General features: G+C 40.1%; 1 protein-coding gene across 1 annotated transcript; it reads left to right on the forward strand.

Annotated features, from left to right (window-relative positions):
* Positions 1 to 275: 275 nt before the first annotated feature.
* stx19 (syntaxin 19) lies at positions 276 to 5,147 on the forward strand. Its single transcript, XM_072685145.1, has 2 exons — positions 276 to 478; positions 2,372 to 5,147. The coding sequence occupies exon 2, from the start codon at positions 2,469 to 2,471 to the stop codon at positions 3,354 to 3,356; it is 888 nt and encodes a 295-aa protein (XP_072541246.1). The 5' UTR covers positions 276 to 478; positions 2,372 to 2,468; the 3' UTR covers positions 3,357 to 5,147.
* The last annotated feature ends 17,256 nt before the right edge of the window (positions 5,148 to 22,403 follow it).

Below are 22,403 nucleotides of genomic sequence, written 5' to 3' on the forward strand. Positions count from 1 at the left end.
GAAACCCTGTCAGAAGTAATCAGAACAGTTCGATGAGCTTATTGTTGCATTAGGTCGCAACAGGTCCAAAAAAAAAAAAACAAGCAGCGCTTGGGCCACTACATGCACTCTTCCTGAGCTTTCTGTGTCACTCCCACTCCTTCACAAAGCCTAACAAGCTTCTCTCTCCATTGGTTAAACTGAACTCTAGCGGTGGCAGGAGGTGTGGTTGCAAACTAGCTCTACAAGATTTCCCAGCGGTCTGGACTGTATAACTGACACTAGCTGAGCTGAGACAGACATTTTTACCTCTGGGAGTTTCTCTAAATCCAGGCTGGAGCTGGGAATGTCTCTCTGTGATCCTGATTGCTACAAATTCCAGTTCCCTTTACAAAATTGTCTGAAGACATCCATGGTTGGGTGGATATTTGGGATGAAATCTGGGGCAGCTCATGATGATGCAGCGTGATTCAGTCCTCCAGGGCCTGAGGGACAAGAGGTAAAAACTTTTATTATCTATAGCACACAGGCTTAATGGAGGACAACAAAATATTCACAAATCCACAGTGTTTCAGTGTGTATCTACTGTCTCATTTTTCACTTTATTTTAAAAAGATGATTCACAGTAGTCTTTCTAAAAGTGATGAAAGTGTAACTATACCACAGAGCATCAAAACAGCTGAATGTAGTCCTATAGTCAGTGCTTCTCAATTGGTAACGAAAGATGTTCTATAATCAGATATTCTATAATTATCTTAATGAATCAGATCATCATAGTAGCAAATAAACAAAATCAAGTGAATTAAAAGAATAAGAATATTCTGTTCTGATCATAATCAAGCAGGTGGTTTGACTAGGACTATGGACTAGTTTTACAATCCATGCTTTGTTTAAGAATTTACTGATAGTACAACTCACTAAACATACCTAAACCCAATTCATCCAAACTTAACATATGTCCTAACAGTCTGTCCTTACACTGACAAACCAGCCCACAGATAAGATACAGCGTGTAAACACTAGGAGACTTTGTATAAACATGGGCAGAGGATCGTCCTGTGGGAGGTTGCAGACCATTTACAATTATCCATCATGAACTGTAAACTTAGTTTGTTGTAAAAATTCATGGTATTTAGAGCAGAGCCTTGTGAACTGAACGCTAGCAGATTTTGTGAGCGGTTGAATAACTTTTCTTGGCTATGTGACACTGCCTCAGGAGGCCTCTCACCCAGTACCAGAGTGAACAAAGCCCACTCTTATATTCATAAGCTCTACCTCTAAGGGGATTGGGTGGGCCACACACACACACACACACATCCACACATGCATACAATGCATTTTCAGTCTTGCGTGCTAGTAGTCCATCTAGTAATTGGATAGCTACTGCTTTGCACTGCTCTGGTAAATTTCACATTTTCTGTTGTCTGTGCTACAACATGCTACAGCTGTGTGTGTTGAAACTGAATAAAATGCATTAATGCAGTATTATAGTTGTTTTGTGACATACCCACTGTTGAACACTGCTATTAAAATGCTTCAGAATGCTTATTCTATTCATCTGGAGGTGGTGTGCTGCCTGTCCCTGAAAACTGACTAAAAGTAACTAAACTTCTCCCAATATGGATGTTGCATTTTGCAGAGTCAGAGTTTTAGGGCTTGAAAGGACGCTTGCTATTGGGTTGGCTGTATGTACATTTTGGGAGTGAAAAAAAAGAAGTGGCCCGTTTTACAGCTCTGATTTGATTATGCCAGAGTTTGAGGTTCATGGTACATCACTTCTATGTACCAAACTCACCATGATTATTTAACTACACAAATGAAAATACAGTAGGGAACCTTTAAAAGGTTTTTGAGAATGTATTTGGAAATGCCTTTTGCACCAATATTTTGGCTGTAAATGTACAAGGGTGAACTTAAAAAACACACTGTATGTACAGTGGGGCCCAAAAGTCTGAGACCACATAAAAACCTTTGTCCTCTCATGCAAATAATATAAATCATAATGAAAATATTGCTGCTGTCCAATGAAAAACATGTAGCTCCATTTTTGTCTGTTTTTAGTTTTCTCCATGGTTTGAACCCTGTAGCTGTACACTGTGTAAACAATTCTGTGTGAATAGACCAACAGAAATGCTTGAAATTACTTGGAATAAAATCTTATTTTCTATTGACTTCTATTCAGAGTCAAGAACATTTTTGCCTGTAAAGTTACTGTTTCGGAGATCCGTGTTTTTCATTGGACAGCGACGACAAAGGCTGTCCAATGAGAGTTAACAGCAGTCGATCATGTCTGTAAAGTATTTGCTCACTCTGGTTGTTCATGTTCAAGGTGTGCCTGTGTTCATGGGCATGCTCATATGTTTTCTTCTTCTTTTTGTCTGTTCAAATACAGAACACAGGCTGGAGGAGATTTCCAACAGGAACGCACCTCAGGCTCAAGACAGCTCTGCTAACATTCTCACCTACGGCTCCCTCACCGCATTGTGGCCATGAAGAACCGCATAGACGAGCTGCGTCAGCAAATGAAACGCAGTGAGGGACAACGGGAGGATAATTCCTTTACCCAAGATGAGGAGGATGACCCGGCCTTCTCTGTCGCTCTGCAGGCTGTGGTGTTTGAGGCCGAGCCTGTGCTGGATAACTTCCTGGAGGAGGCCAAGCGTGTTCGGGACAGCCTCGATGATCTGGAGGCCGATGTGAAGAAGTTCAGCCAGCAGCAGAGGAATCTGGTGGCCACCATGCGGCGCCTCAGTGTCATGAAAAAGGAGAGCAGCATCACCCGGGACATTAAGCTGCGGGCCGAGAGCCTGCGTAGGAGGCTGGACACCCTGTCTAAGCAGGCCAAGCGCAATGAAACCGAACTGGGCCCATCAGCTGCCACAGTCCGCATCCAACAGGCGCAGCATGCTGTGCTGTTCCGCCAGTTCCAGCAGGTCATGCGCCAGTACAATGACTCACTCCTCAGCAAGCAGGACAAGTGCAAGCAGTTCATCGTCCGGCAGCTGGAGGTGTCTGGCCGAGAAGTTTCAGAAGAAGAAGTGGAGAAGATGATGGAGCAGGGCAAGTGGGACGTTTTCAATGAGAACATCCTGCTGGACCTAAAGATCACGCGCTCGCAGCTATGCGAGATAGAGCAGCGCCACAAAGAGCTGCTCACCCTCGAGAATAACATGAAGGACCTGAGAGACCTTTTTCTAGATGTGTTCATGCTTGTGGAAGAGCAAGGGGTGCAGATTAACAACATTCAGGCCAATGTAGAGAAGACTCAAGACTATGTGATTGCCACTAATGAGAAATTTAAAATGGCCTCCAGATACAAGAAAAAGAACCCTCTACGAAGACTGTGCTGCTGCTGCTGCCCATGGAGATTTTGTTAGCGCAGAAAAGGGCTCAGTCTGATTAAACCCAGTAAGAATCACTGGAACTTCTAAAAACCATGATCACTCTCTGTGATAAAAAGCAATGTACTTCTACAGAGCAGCAGCAGCAGAAGTGTAAAGCAGTGAGGGCTGAGTGTGATAGAGTAGCTATCAGTATCTCATGATAGACTTATTTAGCTAATCACGTCACAAGTCTGTAAAATTGTAATTATACACAATTGATCTTATTTATTATTATATTTATTCATGAGAGAGGTGTGTTTTACTTCAACACTGATATATGGGTAAGCAAGGCACAATCTATCCTTGCTTTTTAAACAAGCGATCTGCGCAACTCTGCTACAAATGAAAAAGTAAACTAGACCAATTCAGCCGTGAGCAGCAGGACTGCAAATATTTGAACACCACCCATAGACAGGGTTTTCTTGCAACTGTCGCTAGAAAAGTCGCTTCTTATCTGTAAGTCTGGAGCCTAATCAGAAACACTGATAGCATGGCAGGAAGACCCCCTAGACCTGGGGTGAGCAACAGGGGGCCCGGATTCCAGCACAGTTTGCCGATTTCCCTGCACTGTTAGACCTACTAAACCTGGCAATTAACAGGTGAGTTGAATCAGGTGTGCTTGAGCAAGAAAAGCACAAATATTCTGCCCAGAGGCCCTTTAGGACCAGAATTATCCACCCCTGGCCTAGATAGAGCGCCAGTCAGTCAGTCACAGGGTACCACACACACACCCATTCACACCCATGGGCACATTAATATACAACCCCTGCTGATACAAGGATAACACACCAAACTTCTCACCTCACTGTACATATATGTGTGTGTGGGGGTGTGTATGAGGGGGAAAAAGTCAGTCTGGCTACCTACTTACATACTGTATTTGCCCTGCAATAGCTTATGCCCCGCTCTCTCCTACTTCATTGTGGTCAGACTCATTTCAGTTCCAGTCCTAATTCTAATCAGTCAGACATATACGGCACAGAGTTTTACAAAATATAAGGAATCATAATCGCAATATTGGCCTTTGTGATGCTAATTTCACAAAAGGCCATGATATGCAAATGAGCCCTCTAACCATTCACATAATTTTTTCACTGTGTGCTGTGAGCAGCTCAAACAATCTCAGGTGTTCCAGAGAAATGTTTTGGTGAATCAGCGCTTTCCCAATGCTGGCCAATCTTTAAGGCATGTTCTATCATGCATTCCTCGCAGTGTTTTAAATATACTGCAAGGCATGTCCGAGTATGAAGCAATGTAATCACAGAAAGAGTTTCGTCCTTATCATGCAGTCCAAATATGCCGTGTGTGCACAACCTCCTATTTAACAATGTGTCAAAGAGTGATAAACGTTTTTTTCCCCGTCATTGTCTGAGCAGTTTCACTATTCACACAAACAGGCTTCTGATGAACAAATGTGGCTGTGCATATGTGAGTGTATATTGTCAAACCGAACAATAACTTCATACAAATAAACGTTCTAGGTCAGGAGAGAGTGGTAATATAATAAACTCACATGTCTTTATTTGTCCACAGTTAAATCTCCATTATTCATTTAACTTGAAAGAGTGAAACTGGTACGTCACATGACAGACGGTATATTGAGGACACGTTAGTCAGCAGGGCAGGTGTCTAATGTCAGGGAAAACATTCACAAATGGGGATCTGGGTGTGTCTCTCTTTCTGTCCGACACCTGTTTGGCAGGAATATAAGGAGAACAATATTGTTCAGAGATACCACAGGGAAAAGTCAATGCTACTGTGTATAAACAGGGTAAGTAAACAAATTAGCCATTAGTTTTAATCCTCATCCTTACAAAGTGAATAATTTAGTACTTTTACAAAGCAGACTGGACTAAAGTCCATCAGCATTACATAGATTTCATGCTCACATAAAAAGTATAAGCTTCACATAATACTGATTGATTTTGGCCCCATTCCAGTTCTCTCTCTCTCTCTCTCTCTCTCTCTCTCTCTCTCTCTCTCTCTCACACACACACACACACACACACACACACACACACACACACACTAATATGTTGAATCTAATTCTAAAAAATTGCTTTCCTTTATTGACCGAATAAAATTGTGTGAAGTGAATCATTAAATGAAAGTCAATGTGCTTCACTTGAAAATCCTAAATCAATAGGCATTTGTCAAATTGTAGCAGAACTCTGCCACCTGTTGGCCCAGAAGGTCAATACCTGGGTCAAACCTAGGTTCCTCTCTGGTGCACAGATGACCTGCAAACCCTGGACCGCACTGCATTCACAACCTACAAACACCAGCCTGTGAATTTCTCCATAGCAATATTCTACCACCTGGTTCAAAGAAATCTTAGCTTGTGAATTTCCATGGCGATACTGTGGTGATTAGCAGTAAAGAAAGCAGTAAAGTAAAACACCGTTACGAGAAGAGCTATTAGACACTTGAAGACACACAATTCAAAGCATTCTGTTTCATTTTCACATTTTATTTGAATATAAGAAAAGAACATTTATTTAGAGTATCTGTTGTTTATAATTCGTCTATCTTAGTGTGCAAATGTGCAATAAATATTATTGAAATATACCGCATTGTAATTGTACTTGTTTTTGGTTTGATATTCAGCTGTTGACTACATACAATGTTGATGTAACTACTAGGCTTCTTCATTATACAGTGCATAGCACTGAATCATAATGCTAATTAGATGTTATGATATGCTGGACCTTGGCTTGAGGAAATTTCTCTAACTAGACCTTATTGAATTTTAATTCAATACCCCTGGTAGAAGTAACACTTGAAGTAAAGCAGTAACACTTGAAGTAAAGGTTCTTTACTAATTTAAAGGTTCTTCAGGCCCACAATTCTCAGTTACAAACATTTTCTTTAATTGGACCAAAAGTGGTTCTTCTATGGCATCACTTAAAGAACTATTTGTATCACCTTTACTACCAACAACAACAACAACAACAACAACAACAATAAAAATAATGTGTAGCACCAAAAACACAGCTCCGGTTGCTTCACAAATACGCTTCCATACTTTAACTGTGTCCCATCAAAGATTCAGCAATGCGTTTTCAATATACTGTAAGTTATATTTACTATGGTATATAGTGCCTATATATATCCCTAGCAGTTACTTTCATTTAATTTATAACAATATTCACATTGGAGAATTTGTGCTATCTGCCATGCGCTACAGTAGAAAACTACAACAGAAAAGGGAAAAATCAAACAGACTAATACTAAGAGGATTGAGACTGAACCCAAGTGTAAAAATGGATAAAACAGCTCAGACTGTGAGAGAAGAAAGACTACCCACTCATACTCAATGGAGGGTAGAATTGTGTGGAAGACATCAAAGACCTTTGAAGTATCCCCAGCTGAGGTCAGCATGCAGACAGAGCTGTCCATATTTTACAGCCTCATTTTACAACTGACTGTCAGAGGAACACCGACATACAGTGGAAACCTAAAATACAGCCTGTCGTAAATCATCACCTGAGTCAAAGAGGTTACAAGGGCCCGATCTGAATCGCCTGGCAATGTGAACCTCTGCACCTAAATAAAGCTACTGTATACAGTCTCTTAAAGAGAGCAGCTGCTGAAGACATCCAGCTCCAGAGAAGAGCTCCTCAACGCTTTTGACAGTTACTGTCTCTCTGCAGTCTTCATAGCTGAGGAAAAACAAGAAATAAAAAAAGGGTGAAGAAAAAGGTAATAAAATGAGTAGAGGACAAATTAGAAACACAACCATCAACTCAATGCAGCAAGTAAAATTCACATGTTCGCCAAATTTAACTAATTCGCCACCACACACTAATTCATTCTCACACAACAATATACTGGAATACTTGATCTAAACATCCCAGCTTAGGATTGTCAACTCAAGCATTTTTCTAAGGTAATGTGTATTTAAATCATTTTAAGTCATAGAAAAAAGACCCTGAGCAGTTTATAGCTCTCAGAAATGTTTTGCTGTATATTAAGACCAGTGAATCTTTGGTTTACAGCTTTTCTTTTCAGATATCTAGCTTTTAGATTTGGATCTCTTTGGAGCTTCATATTTCACTTAATATTTGCGTCAACAGCCAATCAAGTGGCTGGTGGCAGTACTTCTATGTAGTTCTAAAACTGATGAGTACTCCTTAACTGATTCAATGTATGGTTACATTTGTCAAGCTAACAGCAGGTGGCGCAGCAGGACAGGATGTGATCTGGAGTCCCACACTGGAACAATTATGCCTCACAACTCTCAGCTCTCTTCTAAACCTGGTAATGCTGATTCTGTGGATTAGGGAGAAAGGCAAGGGGAAGCAATATGCTTTAAATTAGCTTTAGAGTTAAAAAAAATCTATTTTAAATCCATTACTGTTTCTATGCTGAAATGACATGATGCCTGTAAATAAAAAGGTTTGGGTCTAGACAGCTAGAAAGCTGCAACCCATAATTTAAGCAGTTCAGTCATTAATCACAAACTCTTGCCATCAACTCAGTACGTTTTACCAAGACGTAAACCTTAGAAAAGTTAGATACCGAAACCCTGCCATCATATTCTACTCTTGTTTAATCCAATAAGACACAGATTTGAAATTGAATTAAAAAGCATTTACTAGAGCTACAGGCTATTGACATTTTGCTTCACTTCACCTAGATTGATGACCCAACAATATCATCAATCCATCCACAGCAAAAAGACTACAAGCCACAATGGCCTTTAATTATATTTACCCAACTGTGTAACTCCTTTAGACTTGGATATGGAATCAGAGGCAGTGGGCAGAGTGTACTCAGCAGAATTTCTGCTAACATAATCCCTAAAGAAATCTTACAGCCTTTTAATATCATGTAAGGCTAAACCTTAGCGTAATCGTCCTTGCCAGAGGACAGCAAAGTTCAGAGTATTCTCTCATACCCTGTTAATGCAGAAAAAAATAGAGGAGGAAAAGGATAAAAGGCTGTGCACTTCATAAAATGGTAGCTGGCTCTTGCAGGCCAATTATAATGAGGATCTGACCCATTCTGTGGCACAAAGTATACATTACATTCGTAATATGCATCTCAGTAGACCGAGTATGATTTCTAGGCGTCATCACAGGACAGTATTACAGAGCTAAGTGACCTTTTCAGCTTCCCGCTTCACTTGGGAGAACGGTCACTGAGCAAACCCTCATCCTCAACATTGGATTACATCTAGCGGATCTTCTCTGATTCCTCTCTTTATAAAAGTACATCAGAAGGTTAATAAACTTTCACAGGCTGACCACGGCACCATGGAATGAATGAAGTTCTCTGTCCTATGGCCTATCAGTAATTCTGTTGGCTGGGTGTGTGGGGCGCTGACGTGGTTCATCAGCGAGGCAGATGGCGCTGTACCTGGAACAGGGCTGGGAACAGATACACAACATGAGCCGCTGGAGCCCAGCTGGTCAGCCTGATTTACTGGGACTGGTGACACCCTCCATCTGAACCATGACTATTTGGGAGTGCTGTATTTTCCAGTTTCCTCTCATTAGGTTCCAGGGAGGCCCCAGAGAGGACTCCACGTTCATTAAGGAGCAGCTTTGGAATTGACTCGTGCAGTGGATGTCACCTGGGTGATGCTTTTCCCACAGTGTAAGAAAATGCCATTACTTGGCTTGGCTTGGCTTGGAGATATAACTACATTGTGTTTCCTGAAGCAATTACATTGATTAAAATGGTAGATAGTGTACTCAGAAAATTGGCAGAATTGAGGATCTTTAATAAAGAGCCATCTTCAATGATATATAATGAGTAATATGGCCACTTTCAATACAGCTTGTGAAAGCACTGAATGTAAATGTATGCATTTCTTTTTGTAAGACTTCTGTGACCAGACTGTTTGTAAGGCTACATTACCATTGGAATTGCCCCCTTTTTTTTACACACACTGGATTTGAATTCACACTGACAGGACAGGCCATAGAAAGGAGCAGTGATATATCACCTCCTCAATAGGCCTGATAGCGTGTCACAGAAAATGGAAGTGGAAAATGCTAATCGTGAAACAGATTCAACATGACAGAGAAATTTTATTTACAATATATCCTTTAGGCCTTTGATGGAGTTAAGGAGATTTCTGATGGGAACTGCATTTAGATCACTGTTCAGCCTTTGACTGAGCCTAACAAGGAGCACAGCGGCCAAGATGACAGTGTACCCATGATGGCATAAAATGGCTTTAGTGGGTAGTAAGGTAAAGGCAATAAGCAAAGCAATTAGGATAGAGACTGTGAGGCAGAAAGTCCACATGCCTGGTATCCCATCAGCAAGAAGAAAGAGAGGAAGGTGATGGTTTCTGAAGGAGTACTGAGGAGCAGATCACTGCCATGCTGCCAAACTGGGAAGACAGTGGGAATACTGAAGTGACACCACAGTTTGACAACTTTCTTAGCCATGGGAGAACATCACGAATAACAATGAGCTGCACACAGCATTTGATTGGATTGTCAAGGCTCAAGGGGCTTTTGGCACGTCACACAGAGATATGTTGGCCTTGGGCTTCTTGCCACTCAAGCCTTGAACTTCCTGGGTTTATCAATATTCCTCAGGCGCCATTCCAATAGATACGAATGAGCAGAGCTGTCCTGGAATTATGTTCAATTTACAGCTCCCTTCACTCCCTTGCACTACATTTCTTTGGTGGATGATTCCCGTTTAAAACATCAGATAATGCTTTTGTTAGATAATTCACATGAACGTGACTTGTTAAATTGCTCTTGAACTGTAGGTGCTGGAGGCAAAACCCACATACCGTGTGAGTCGGCAGGAGAGGAGCAAGCTGCATTAGTCACATGTTGTCCTCACTCTTTCCCAGCCTGTTCCTCTTCTCTCCCAGCAGGCCAGCAAGGCCAGTGGCTGCCCCAAGAGGTCAGGATCTGCTAAAACGCAACGTCTCTATCCCCCGATCCCCCTTCGTCTGAAGGCAACTGGATGCACAAGGGTGCAGTTCCGCCTGCCCAGGTTTGGGAGAGTGATGGAGTCTGGCTTCCACACTGAAACTGATACTCATGAATTCCAAGTTGCAGTCTGAAGACCATAGCTGTGACATTTTGATGTCACAGCTGCCACAGTTGTACTTCTTAAATTTCTTATTCAAGCAACACTCATAAATATTGGCTGGACATGTTAACATTCCTGCAGCTGTTTTTCTGTTACAGCAGCATTCTTCCTCAAATGTTTTTAAGCTTTGTTCACACTCACACTCACTATCTTGTGGGGACATTTTACTACAACACTGATAAAAGCAGAGGACACAGTTCCACCCAGCAACTGAGATTTCAGACACTGTTTGGAAGTCTTGATAAACCTGAAGTGGGGTTTATGTCCTGAAGAATTCTGTTCAGATTTTATCATGGGACAATGTTTACTGTTGGCCTGCATACTTGCATCTCAACCTTCTTCCATACTGTAACAGGCTGTAACTCATCTTGACGGTTAAATTGAAGAATCTTAATGGTGTAAATCAAAACTTCCAGTGACCTCAGTCTCTCTTTTCATACACAAAACTGACTGCAGTGAATCATTGTGGCCAGTGGCAATGCATGAATAATTTGAACTGATGCATTTATTATAGCAACACATTCAACCCATCAGTCAGATTACAGCAAGAGCGAGACTGTGATTAAGTGGTTCTGTCCTTTTAGGTCAGCAGGAGATCAGTTTCATGGTTTCTGTGGTTAAGGAAAGGATAATCTTTAAACCTAATCTAAGTCGTCTACTACCGTAATTCCATTTAGTGAATTACATGAGACCTGTATGGCAGTGCAAAATTGGAAGCATGCTATTTAGTTTTGGCAGGTGGCAGTGTATGCAGCTAAAGCTAAAATAAAACCATCATGACATTCATAAAAAAATGACAATGCCATTTACTACATATTGCTGTGTCTCAAACAACATCATTGTATAGAAGCTGCACATAAATCACTGTGTGAAACTGCATAAGCAGTGTTATACAGCTTCCAATAATACAAGCGCCAGTGTGAATGCCCCACCTGCACTGCCGATATGTGTATGTGTATCTACAGCATGTCTGAAAGGGGTACACAGGGCCTGGCCATAGGAGACATATCACAAATAGAACAGGGATAAATATATAGAAATAAAACACAGTGAAATAACAGTGGAGCCTTGGGATTGTGTGTTCGGTTGCTTTTTGAAAGGCTGTCGTTTCCTCTGAGCTCTTTTTCTGCAGGCTGTGTTGGAGGCAGGCAGTGACAGGCAGGCAGCACTCAGGCTGCTGCTGTTGCTGCTGCTGTCCCAGGAGCACTGGAGCTTCACCTTCACACCGCCCTGCAAATCTGACTGACAACCCTTGCGCCAGCCAACCCTGCTGACATCTGTTTGCCAACAGCGGCCATGCAAACATCGATCAGCCGCTAGCTTGTGTCCAAATATTTCAGAATGTTGTATATCAAAGTTGAATCAAAGCTCTAACTCAACACAATTACTTATTTATGGGCCCATGAATTATTCTCCCTGATATGAGCCACAGTCACGTAATGCTAATTTGAAGACGGTGCTGTGGAGGGCCCAGCGCTGCCTCTGCTGCCTGCGAGCCGTAGCCTCGTCCTAATGCTTTTATCCGCATACACACAGCCAGGGCTTTCCTAGATACTTAATGGCTAAGAGCACCTGGGAATATTACTGGATTTTACCTTCTTAATTTAGGTCACAATAGAGCGGACTGCTTTCTCTGCGAGGTCTAGATTCAGCATGCTAGCATGTAGCTGCTTCCCAAGCCTATTAGCAGAGCTGCTGGAATGGGAACAAGGCTTTGCACGGTTTTGATGTTTCTGCTCATGTATTGAAGTGGTAAACTAACCAGAAGTATTAAATCTGAAAAAGGAAACCCCACAACTTCTGCTGACTAATAAAATGCGGTTAATCTGATGCCCTTTGTTTTAATCAAATGAATTATTGCCTCCCTTAATGTATAGAAAACCACTGTCTTAAATGTTTAGTAATTGGGACACACATGAATGTTCAAAACATTGAGCTTTCCACAGAACTAATTTGTGCTATAATTTCCTTTTTACTGAACTCGTAAAATATAATTTCAAAGTTCTTGTTTTAGGATTTTATGTCTCAAACATTGTATTCCTGTCATGCTAATTAATTTATATGACAATAATCCTTGGTAAAGAGGGGGCTAATCAAACTATGCTTTGTGCTATTTACCAAATGATTCAGCACACAAACCCTTCAACAGTGCACATAAATGTATAAAAACAAAAGCCTTTTTTAAAAAGTTGATTTGCACAAACTAGTTGTCCTTATCTTGACTCCTGGTCCCAATAGACTAATACACACTCCCAGTTTTAAAGGCATGAAATATCAGCTTGTGTATTTACTGTGGCAGGAAAATGAAGAGTTACAAGAGAATAAAAATTCCTGTAAAAGCTTTAGTCCTACCGCAGAGTCTTTAAAGCTCGCACTTCTCTTTCCCAGACTGTCTGACTCTGGAATGACTCTCTCACAGCTCCTGGTCACACACGGATGGTTCTGTTAGGCGAAATTGAGCTCTCATTGAGATAATAATGTTTGTACATCCTTGAAATGTATAACATGCAAAATTACAGCAAAGTTAAAATAGTTTGATATTATGGCTTGAACCATTTTGACCATTAATATGAGACATTTCAGAACAGATTTTTTTAGGCAGAAATCTTACTTTTATTTTAAAATCACAGACACTTGAGAGCTCATACAAATACAGATGTATTACTTTTGAGTAGTAGCACCCAAACAGTAGCACCTTTTACCTTTCTGGCAGGCATCTTCATGTCTGGCATTTTGGTTGATAGTCCCAATTATTACAAAAACTTACAACTCAACCAACCCAGGCAATGTTTAAATGTTTAAATTGTTTGTGCTAATGAGAAAAATAAGAAGATAAACCCACCCCCAAAAATACAGGTATATAATATTATATTAAATAAAATTCTTAAATACTTTACATAAATAAATAAATAAAATACATAACTTTATATATCATAAATAATTATGTATTTTATTTTGTACATAAATAAAATACATAAACATTTTTTAAAACATCCTAAACATTTATAATTGTATTTTTGCAGTAATCTTCTTTTACATATCATTATTATCATATTATATAATTTAGGAATCAATGGCCTGCTCACATTAAGACAGTAAAACTGTTTAAAATTGAAATACTTGTCAAATCCAGTAGAAAACCTGCATATTAAAATGCAGAAAATGTCCTAGTATATTTCATCTGCTGCATTCCTAGTATGTTTCAACCAGGAGACATGTGACATTGTCGTAAATAATGTCTAGCAAACACACAGAAAAACATGCCGCTGCTGACAATAAAAGTGAAGTTCAAAACAACAACAAAACAGAAAAGAAAAGAAAAAAAAATAAAATTAGCTTTAATGAGAGTTTTACTTGTATGGAAACACACAAACATCCAAGCGGCTTTTTAGACACTCATTTGTTCATGAAACGATAAAGCTGCATTATGAAGTGAATAACAGTAACAGGCTGAAATATGAACATCTAATAATGTGTTGGCAAATTTAAATCCTGTAAATATGTGTCTAGAAATAGTACATCTTTATACCAAAAGATCTTTTTTACTATTTCATTTGAATCTTGTTTAGTTAATTGCTTTAAATAATGATGTCACGTGTGTTGACATTTACATACACTGATCCTGCCAATATTGTGACTTTAATGTTTTCCTTGATCTTTTTCTGTTTCAGATTGAGTGTGCAACACATCTTTAATAGAAAAATAAGAAGTAGGTTCACAACACAGTTTCTGAAATCAAGAACCCGTCCTCTCCTTTAAACTGTGTAGCTCAGTGTAGTTGGGTCCAGTTATTTACTGAATATTATTATCATACACTTTCAGCTAGCTCTGTGCATCTGCCTTTAAATACAGTCAGTGTATTTAAAGGCAAAAACTGTATATGAGGCTGTCATTCTTTTGGTAAAATCTTAAAAAATGCCATGTACTACATAATCACCACATACTTTCAAAACATAAATCATTGTTAGGTGAAATAATGTGCTTCCTACCTTGACATGCTATTTCTTTACCTGAAAAAATGTGTTATACAATTAGCCAAATTATATTAATCCTACTCAAATCAAATATCATTATTAATTTAATTTACATAAAAGAACAACTTGCAGTAATGTTGTCACTTGTTGATAATGAGTAGTTTTATCAAGCTGTGAAGAAACAGCCAAGCTTGCCACATAGACATGCTCTATATTATTTATAATAATATTTGATTCCAACTTTAGCTAAATTTAAACAGTCTACTACAATCTGCAACAGATTGTTAGCAACAAACTACTCAATTTACACAGGCTGCATTTGATTTGAGTAGTACACACCAATATTATAAGGTAAATACTATATACTTATCTTAACAATGGGGGTTTGGCAGGTTAGTACACAAAGTAATTACATACTAACTTGTTTTGTACTAACAGAAAGCGATAAAGTGTTGCTATGCAAACATACATCACTGTAATTTCTCCTGCCGCCACTGCCTCTTCACTGGCATAGTTATCTACCAATTCTGTCCTTTTTTTTAGATTTTAGTGGCTATTCTGAATGGAAGTTCTCGTAATGCTCAACATGGCATCTGTTTACAGACAAAGTCCCGCCTTTCAGCAAAAAGATCAGCTTGCTGGTTACACTGCAAGTGGAGGAGGGTCCATGCGCTAGTGTGGAAAGCCCCCCTTGATGTGGAGATCTGCGCAAGCTTAAAAAAATATATGTTTTTGTACCTTTTTAAGCTGAACGCTACAAACCATTTATGTTATTAGATTATGTTTGTCAGTTTTTACGTCAGATTTTATCAATGATTTAAAATATAAAACAATAATTTGCCTTTTCCTATTTATGCAGAGAGGGGCCTGGTCTTGTGTGACTGGAAATAACTGCCCAGCAGCACTGCAAAGATGGCGGCTGAGTGAACGGACTTGCCTATAAGTCACAAAATGACAGGTTCTAAGCATGCATCGTGAAGTACTTGAGTATACCATGCTTAGCATTACTTATTAGTACACAACTAGGATGCACCCATGGTCTAAGCTAGATAGGTAGCCAGCTGACTCCATTACTCGCTGGGCAAGATGCCGAAATAAATATCTTTTCAAATTGAAAATTGGATATTTAACAAGACTTACACTTCAAGGCAAATACTTTACTGAGTAGGATAAATGATTTTTAATGACTGAAAGAGTTCCATGTTGTTGAGCTGGTTGGCATGCTTGGAGTCGACTCTTGCAGGAGTATTTTAAAGGAGATGTGTGTAATTTTAAAAAAGCTTAACTACCAGACTTTGATACCGGACCACTGAATATGGGTAAGATGAGTTTAAACTACTGGTCAGCTGTGGTCATTTCATGATCTGTATTAACTCAACAAATTGTGCTGGAAATTTTGGAGTCGGAAAGTTTCCTAAAAATTTTTATTTTTTTTAAATAAGGAGTTTCCTTAACTTCACTTTTTTAAATTCCAGTTCAGTCAGCTTGTCTGTTAGGAGTCTGTATCATGAACAGAATAAAGACAGCTGGGCCAGTTAAACTGTTGTTAGCACTTTTTTAAATTGGCCAAACATTTAGTATTTTTTTGTACAATGTATCCTGAGTAAAACTTTCTCAGTAAAATTTTCTTTTTTATGTTTATACAAGTATGTAAAGAAAACAAACACACACACACACACACACACACACACACACACACACACACACACATATATATATATATATGTGTGTGTGTGTGTGTGTGTGTCAGGAGATAATAAAGCAATCATCTTCTGGATAACTGTTTCTCCAAATGCTCATCATGAGAGGAAATGGCTGCACATTTCATTACTACTTCATGCATTTTATCAGCATTAGCGATGGTGTTAACTTGATACATTCATTTCTCAGATGATGAGCATTTACAGAGCAGAATGGTGAGTGGGACATTAGTTCTAGTTATACATGATTCTGTAATGTGCTGTGAATCTTTCTTCTCCTGAGCTGCCTAATGGCCTTCCTCACTTTATTATTTCATAGCACGTTCTCCAACCTGTTGAGATGAATGGCTCAGTTCCTGAGCTTCGGCTCTATTTGGGTGGGTAGCAACAGGCTTCTTTGAGCTGAGAGTGAGAGGAGGCATTAGACAATGCAGCGGCTTAATCTCCGCCGCTGAATAAAGATTGGGTCATTTTCCTGCCTGCCCACAGGCCGTCTGGCTGAAAAGAGTGCTTTCACATCTTCTGTGATTGAGATCATGCTGGGTGTCAAGTGGTCTAAAACACAAAGGTGAACGAGCAGAGAAAGTTATTATAGGAAACCAACAAAGTCTTGTGCTAATTTCACGTAGCCAGTGTGCGAAAGCAACAAAAATAACTAACCTATTTAGAAAGGTATAAAGGTTTACAATTACATATTTGTCTTTCCGTGAATTTGTGACGCCCTCATTATGTCACGCAAATGATACATGCTTCACATCAGTTTTTCTTGCAAGACAAGTGATATCATGGCTCGTTTGAGTAGGCCTATTTTGCGCCAGGCGTTTTATTCTTCCCCCAGCAGTGTTAAAGGCATAACTCAGCAGGCTCACTCATTTTCTATGAGGAGTTAAGCCAAGCTGTGGAAACGCAGCCCCAGATATAGGGCTGAATTTATACACTCCCGAGTTACTACTAATACACTCCATGAATAAAGTGGCAGTGGTGTATTTGTCAACTGTTAGCTTGGGCCTGAATAAATAAAGTGTAGTGTGACTGGCACTTCCAATGTTTTGAAACAATAACTGTGAAGAAAAGTTATTTTAATAGCTCTGTTTAAGAGGAATTTCTGGATTATTCACAGCCTTGAGTTTGAGGAAGTTACAAGAAAAGGGTCATGTAGAAGATCTAAATCACAGAGCAATGTTAGAATCCTCCCCCGGAATCACCATAAATCTCAGTCATTTAGCCTCATATGGATATAAAATGAATTTTAATGATTGCCCCGTAACCTATTTTAAGAGGAAGTGTTGGGCCAACACCATGGCGAGAGCTGGAAAAAAACCACATTTAGTGGATGCTGGGACTATAATTGAGAGTGGAAAACTGTTAGTGCTAATAAAGCCGAATGGCTCAAAAGCTCATTTTAGAACATAATGCCATTCTGCCGTGCTAAATAGAATGTGGGCTGATGGTCTTAAGAGAAGATTGAATTCTCAGATCAGCCCTTTTCTCCATGGGAAATGACACTTTCAGATGAAACTGCCCTTGTTCTCAAACACAGACTATGTGAGCTGCCACCTAATCAAGAGGCTTTTAATTAAATGGAAATGTCTTCATTGAAACTCTGATTACAATAACATGTGGAGGGCAACTGAGAAACAGAGAGTCCTCATACCAGGGTTAAATGGTTTTTCTTATTCATTTATTTACTTATTTATTTGTGAGAATAAATAAGTAACCCTCAGAAAGGGTTGGAACGCAAGCTTTCTTGAGTGGAAAGGTAGTCATCATTTGAGATTACGAGCGGGGTACAGATATCATGTCGGGGACGAAGTGCCAGTGAGTCTCTTGAGAAGTATGAACAGTTTACTTTGGATCTTCATTCAACAGCTGAGAATGTAGAGGGAATGCCCTGCACCAGTTTGGCCCGCTTCATCATGCTGCCCTACAGGAAAAGGACACAGAGATGCCATACATCACCACAATATCTCAGTGGCTCCCCTCACTCATCACCTGAGACACTGACAGCCAAACAGCAGGAAGCTGGAGACAAGGTACTGCTCAAATCCACTCACCCAAAACACATGCTTGCAGTGTTGAAGTATCAGGGTTTTCCAGTAATGCATTTACTGACTTTTACTTTACCACAGATGTTAATTGTGAGCGATCATGGTGATAATTTATTACAGTGGATGTCAGAGAGCACACGCTACCCAGCTGCTCTTGACTTTGAGGAGGCAGAACATATTGAGCATGATTCATTTCAGTTATCAGTCTCACTGTAAATATAAAGCAGGAAGATCAGCTGTGCTCTAAGCTGCACTCTAAAACAAACAATAAAAGTGCGCTGCAGAGACAATAAAAGAGTGTCTCTGACAGGAAGCATGCCGAAAGTGTCATGTTTTAGGCACAGACATCTCCTGACGTTTCCAAACTCACTTTTGATGGATGACCCACAAACGGCACCCATGGCTATTGAATGCAATGTTTGAGAGCTTTTGTATGTCATAAATTAAGTCTGGTCGGATGTACTGAATAGCATGTCTGCCTTCTCGAATTGCGTCCAGATGTCACTGCGTTTCAATTAAATACAAAGGCAGAAGTACGTGTTTCATAACCGTCGAGTTTCCTGAGCAGGTGCAGGATGATCAGAGCGTTCAACAAGGCACCGGAGAGACTTGTTCTGCGTTGCCCAGTGATGACCAAAGACACAGGCCTCTCTGACTCAGTGAAATCCAAACCCACACACCACTCTGCACATGGGCATTCTCACGGATCAGCCTTTACAGATCTTTTTATTTCTGTTGTATTTTTGTGTTCCTTCTTGGAATTTTGTTGTGGTTCTAATAGCCATTTGGGCAAAAATAAGATTTCACTACAGAAATGCTCATTTCTGTTCTGTTCGTGCAGGGTTTAGTATTAAGTAGCTCCATGTTCTGTTGATGTCTGAAGTTTGTTTTCTTAGATATACGTAGATGAAAAGCAACTGAAATCTGAGCCACCAAAAATGTAAATATATTAAAGGTGCGCTAGAATGAAAAATGGTATTACCTTGGCATAATTGTTTAAGGAGAGTTGGATACATGAAAGGGACTATGCTGCTGCTTCAAATGCAAATCCTTCATAAACAAACAAAGGCAGTAAAACGGGCCAATCCCAAATCCCAAACTGTATTGTAACAATCTGGACTGATTATATTTATGTTCAGATACAATAAACTGTGGAATGTTGAAGGTACTGTGCGACCCAAGAGCTGGCTGCGAAAGGGTTTGGTGAAAGTGATGTGAGAAGAAACTATAGTGCTGATATCCAGGCTGTGCTAAAAGCTCAGCCTAGCTATATCTCTTCTCCTCTCCAACGTCCACTCCCTCAAAAACTGACTGGACTACCTCAGACTACAGCTACCCACACAACGTGAACTCAGGGACTGCTGTGTTTTTGATTGATGGTCTATTTTTTTTTGGCCTAATTGCAACATTCCACATGATGCCAATCAGCTATCCAGGCTAACCACACACATTTACAGACAGGATAGCAGCACTATCCAGTACGACTTGTGTTGGGGGCTTGCATGTTTACACTAGCAATAAAAGGTTTAAGGGATAATTACAAAAAATACAATTTAAGTTGACATGCTGATTCTGTGTGAGTCCTCACTGTGCCTCGAAATAAAATAAATGACCCTGTAAAACTGAACCTGGCTATTTATTGCCCCAGTCAATCTCACATGCTTTCTATGCAGACATCAGAGAACAAACACTAAATACATGCATTCTATGGTACCCTTAATCTCATACCTCCAGACTGGTGGCAGTTTTAGCTTGTATGGCACCACTCCGCCCCCACCCTCCAGATCCAGATTATGTCCTAACTGTATTTGTAATTAAGATATTTGGGACAAATAATATGCTAGTTAGGCTATATTTGTTTTGCTGCAGGACACAAACACATGTGTGACATTTTATCCAATACCCTGTAAACTAGTTTTCCAAAAAACATAAAATTATTATATTACAAATGTATAATTTGTTATAGCAGCTGCATACCTTCATCTTTCCTCTTTTTCCAAACTGGGCTTCTAATTGCTTAGTTCTCTTATCCATTTTAGTTTGACGCTCGAGTATCAATATAGCAGTACAATATAGTATAACAGCCCCCAGCTGTGTCAACCAGCAACTGTAGGACACAGCTATAGTTGTCAACCAAGAGTCAAGACTTAACCAGTTCACCTTGGTGGTGTACCAACTACAGACTGGTTTACAGAATTCTTATCAATTTCACACAAACCAGAGAAAATAACACCCTGACCTACTCCAACAACTTAATGAACGAGAACCCCCACTGTGACAAGATAATACTGTGGCACTGGAGAGCTCCCATGATGTTTTGGGGTACAGTTTCAGTTTGTATTAAGAATACAAAAGGACTTTTAGCAGTAGTTTTGTTAAGCATTGTCAAATATGTTATTTCATGTTCTAACAGACATTTTTGTGTGTTTGCTGGGTGTTTTGGGGGAGTTATGAGGGTCATCACAATATCAACTAAGCAGAGATGGGGCCTCATACAGTCTCAGCCTCAGTCTCTCCACAAAACATACAACATAACTGGTGCAGAAAATTCTAAAAGCTTCTCATGCCGCTCTCAGCGACTCCAACATCTTCTATATATAATTCGTCACTTCTTTAGCGCAAAACTTATCTGGCAAATTCTGTAAGGACTGTGGTGAAACTTGGACACTGAAACTAGTGCCAGCTGATCAACTGTGTTCGAGGTACGGGGGCAATTAGATGTGATTAGTTTTTTTTCCATGATACGTTTACTGTAAATACACACTGAATTATGCATCATTGTGCTTATGGTTTTAACCATTAACCATTTTCATTTGCTGACCCTAAACATTACCAATACAATCATCAAGGGTGAATGAATCTTAAATACTGTAAGTTAGTATTATAAACAGATACACAGTAAATCGAACACTTACTTGGAAACATAATCAAATCTTTTTGATATACCCCTGATTTATGTCCGTTTGCTGAGTGCGCTGTGATTCCCATGCTCTCCTGTGCTGGTCTCCAGACAGGCTCTTCATCATGGAGCCCAAGCCTTGGGAAGAAACCAGATTTGTTGCTTGTTAGTGACTTTGTCTCATGACCCCTTTCTTCATGACACATCATACCTAGAATAAATCAAGTCAATGAAAATTCCATTATGCACTTGCACCAGTGCCCTATAACTCAATAAGCAAATGTGAGCCATGCCCTTGCTTCTCTGTGCAGGAAGACACTTGGATGCAGCTTGTTACAAGTGCTCTAGCCTCGTGCACGGCCGCATACAAATGGGTAATTGTGGGACTGCTGTAGGCGATGTCACCAGAGGTCTCGCTCTCCTTACAGTACAACGCAACTTAAACAGCTAGACAGCCATTTTAAATCACAAATTCTTTCACACATGCACACACACACACTCCCACCGGTGAGTAGGAAATAAAGTGCACTTGGGTAGCAAAGAAAACACAATAAATTACGAGCATTATTCCAGAGTTAAGCTTTCACTTGCTCATACATAATGTGGGATTACCATTTCCAATCCATACATCACACCGATGGAGTCATTCAGCGAGCAAGCCACAACCACTAATTCAGGCCCACAAGGCAAAAGCCATACATTAAAAGCTGTGACGGAGAATGTGTTTGGAATGCTTTGCTGCAAATGTGTTGCAGTACTTGTTATGCATTCATATTGCAGTATATTACAACATATTCCTCCTACATGAAAGCCACCATATTGGCTTAAATCAACCAGCCACTCCATGCAATGTGCCCCACTTGACGAACGTATTCGGAGAGTTCAGAGTAGTCTGTGCAGTTCCTGTAGTTGAATCTCTCCTCGTCTATTGTAGCAGTCTGATAGCAGTGTCCTTACACTCACGTCATCTAGGTTTGTCTAGCTGGACAAAGGCTGGACAGATGACCTTCTGCTAAGATGTGTGTGCAGGCTGTGATTAGCAGCTGCAGAGCTATGTGATTATATGTGGTTAATTGCAGAGACCTGGGCTGCTCTCTGCACACTCACCTCATTCCCAGCTCTACCTCTAACCACCTGCTCTCCTCTGTCCACTGCAGCGCTTTCAGAACTCAGCCCACCAGTGAGCTACGGCCAGGTCAGCCAGTCACATCTGCCCTGAAGCAGGATGGGCAAACACCGGACAGGCACAGTCCAACCTGAAAAAGGAAAAAGAAGGAAAATGTTTAGCTTGTATTTGGGCAAAGGGACACGAAGAATACTTTTTGGCTGTAGTCTCAAGCTCATTTCCATTC

The sequence above is a fragment of the Salminus brasiliensis genome, chromosome 8, assembly GCF_030463535.1.
Source record: "Salminus brasiliensis chromosome 8, fSalBra1.hap2, whole genome shotgun sequence".
Lineage (NCBI taxonomy): Eukaryota > Metazoa > Chordata > Actinopteri > Characiformes > Bryconidae > Salminus > Salminus brasiliensis.

Coding starts and splice junctions, on each gene's coding strand:
- stx19 (XM_072685145.1), top strand. CDS start 2,469: ATGAAGAACCGCATAGACGAGCTGCGTCAGCAAATGAAACGCAGTGAG.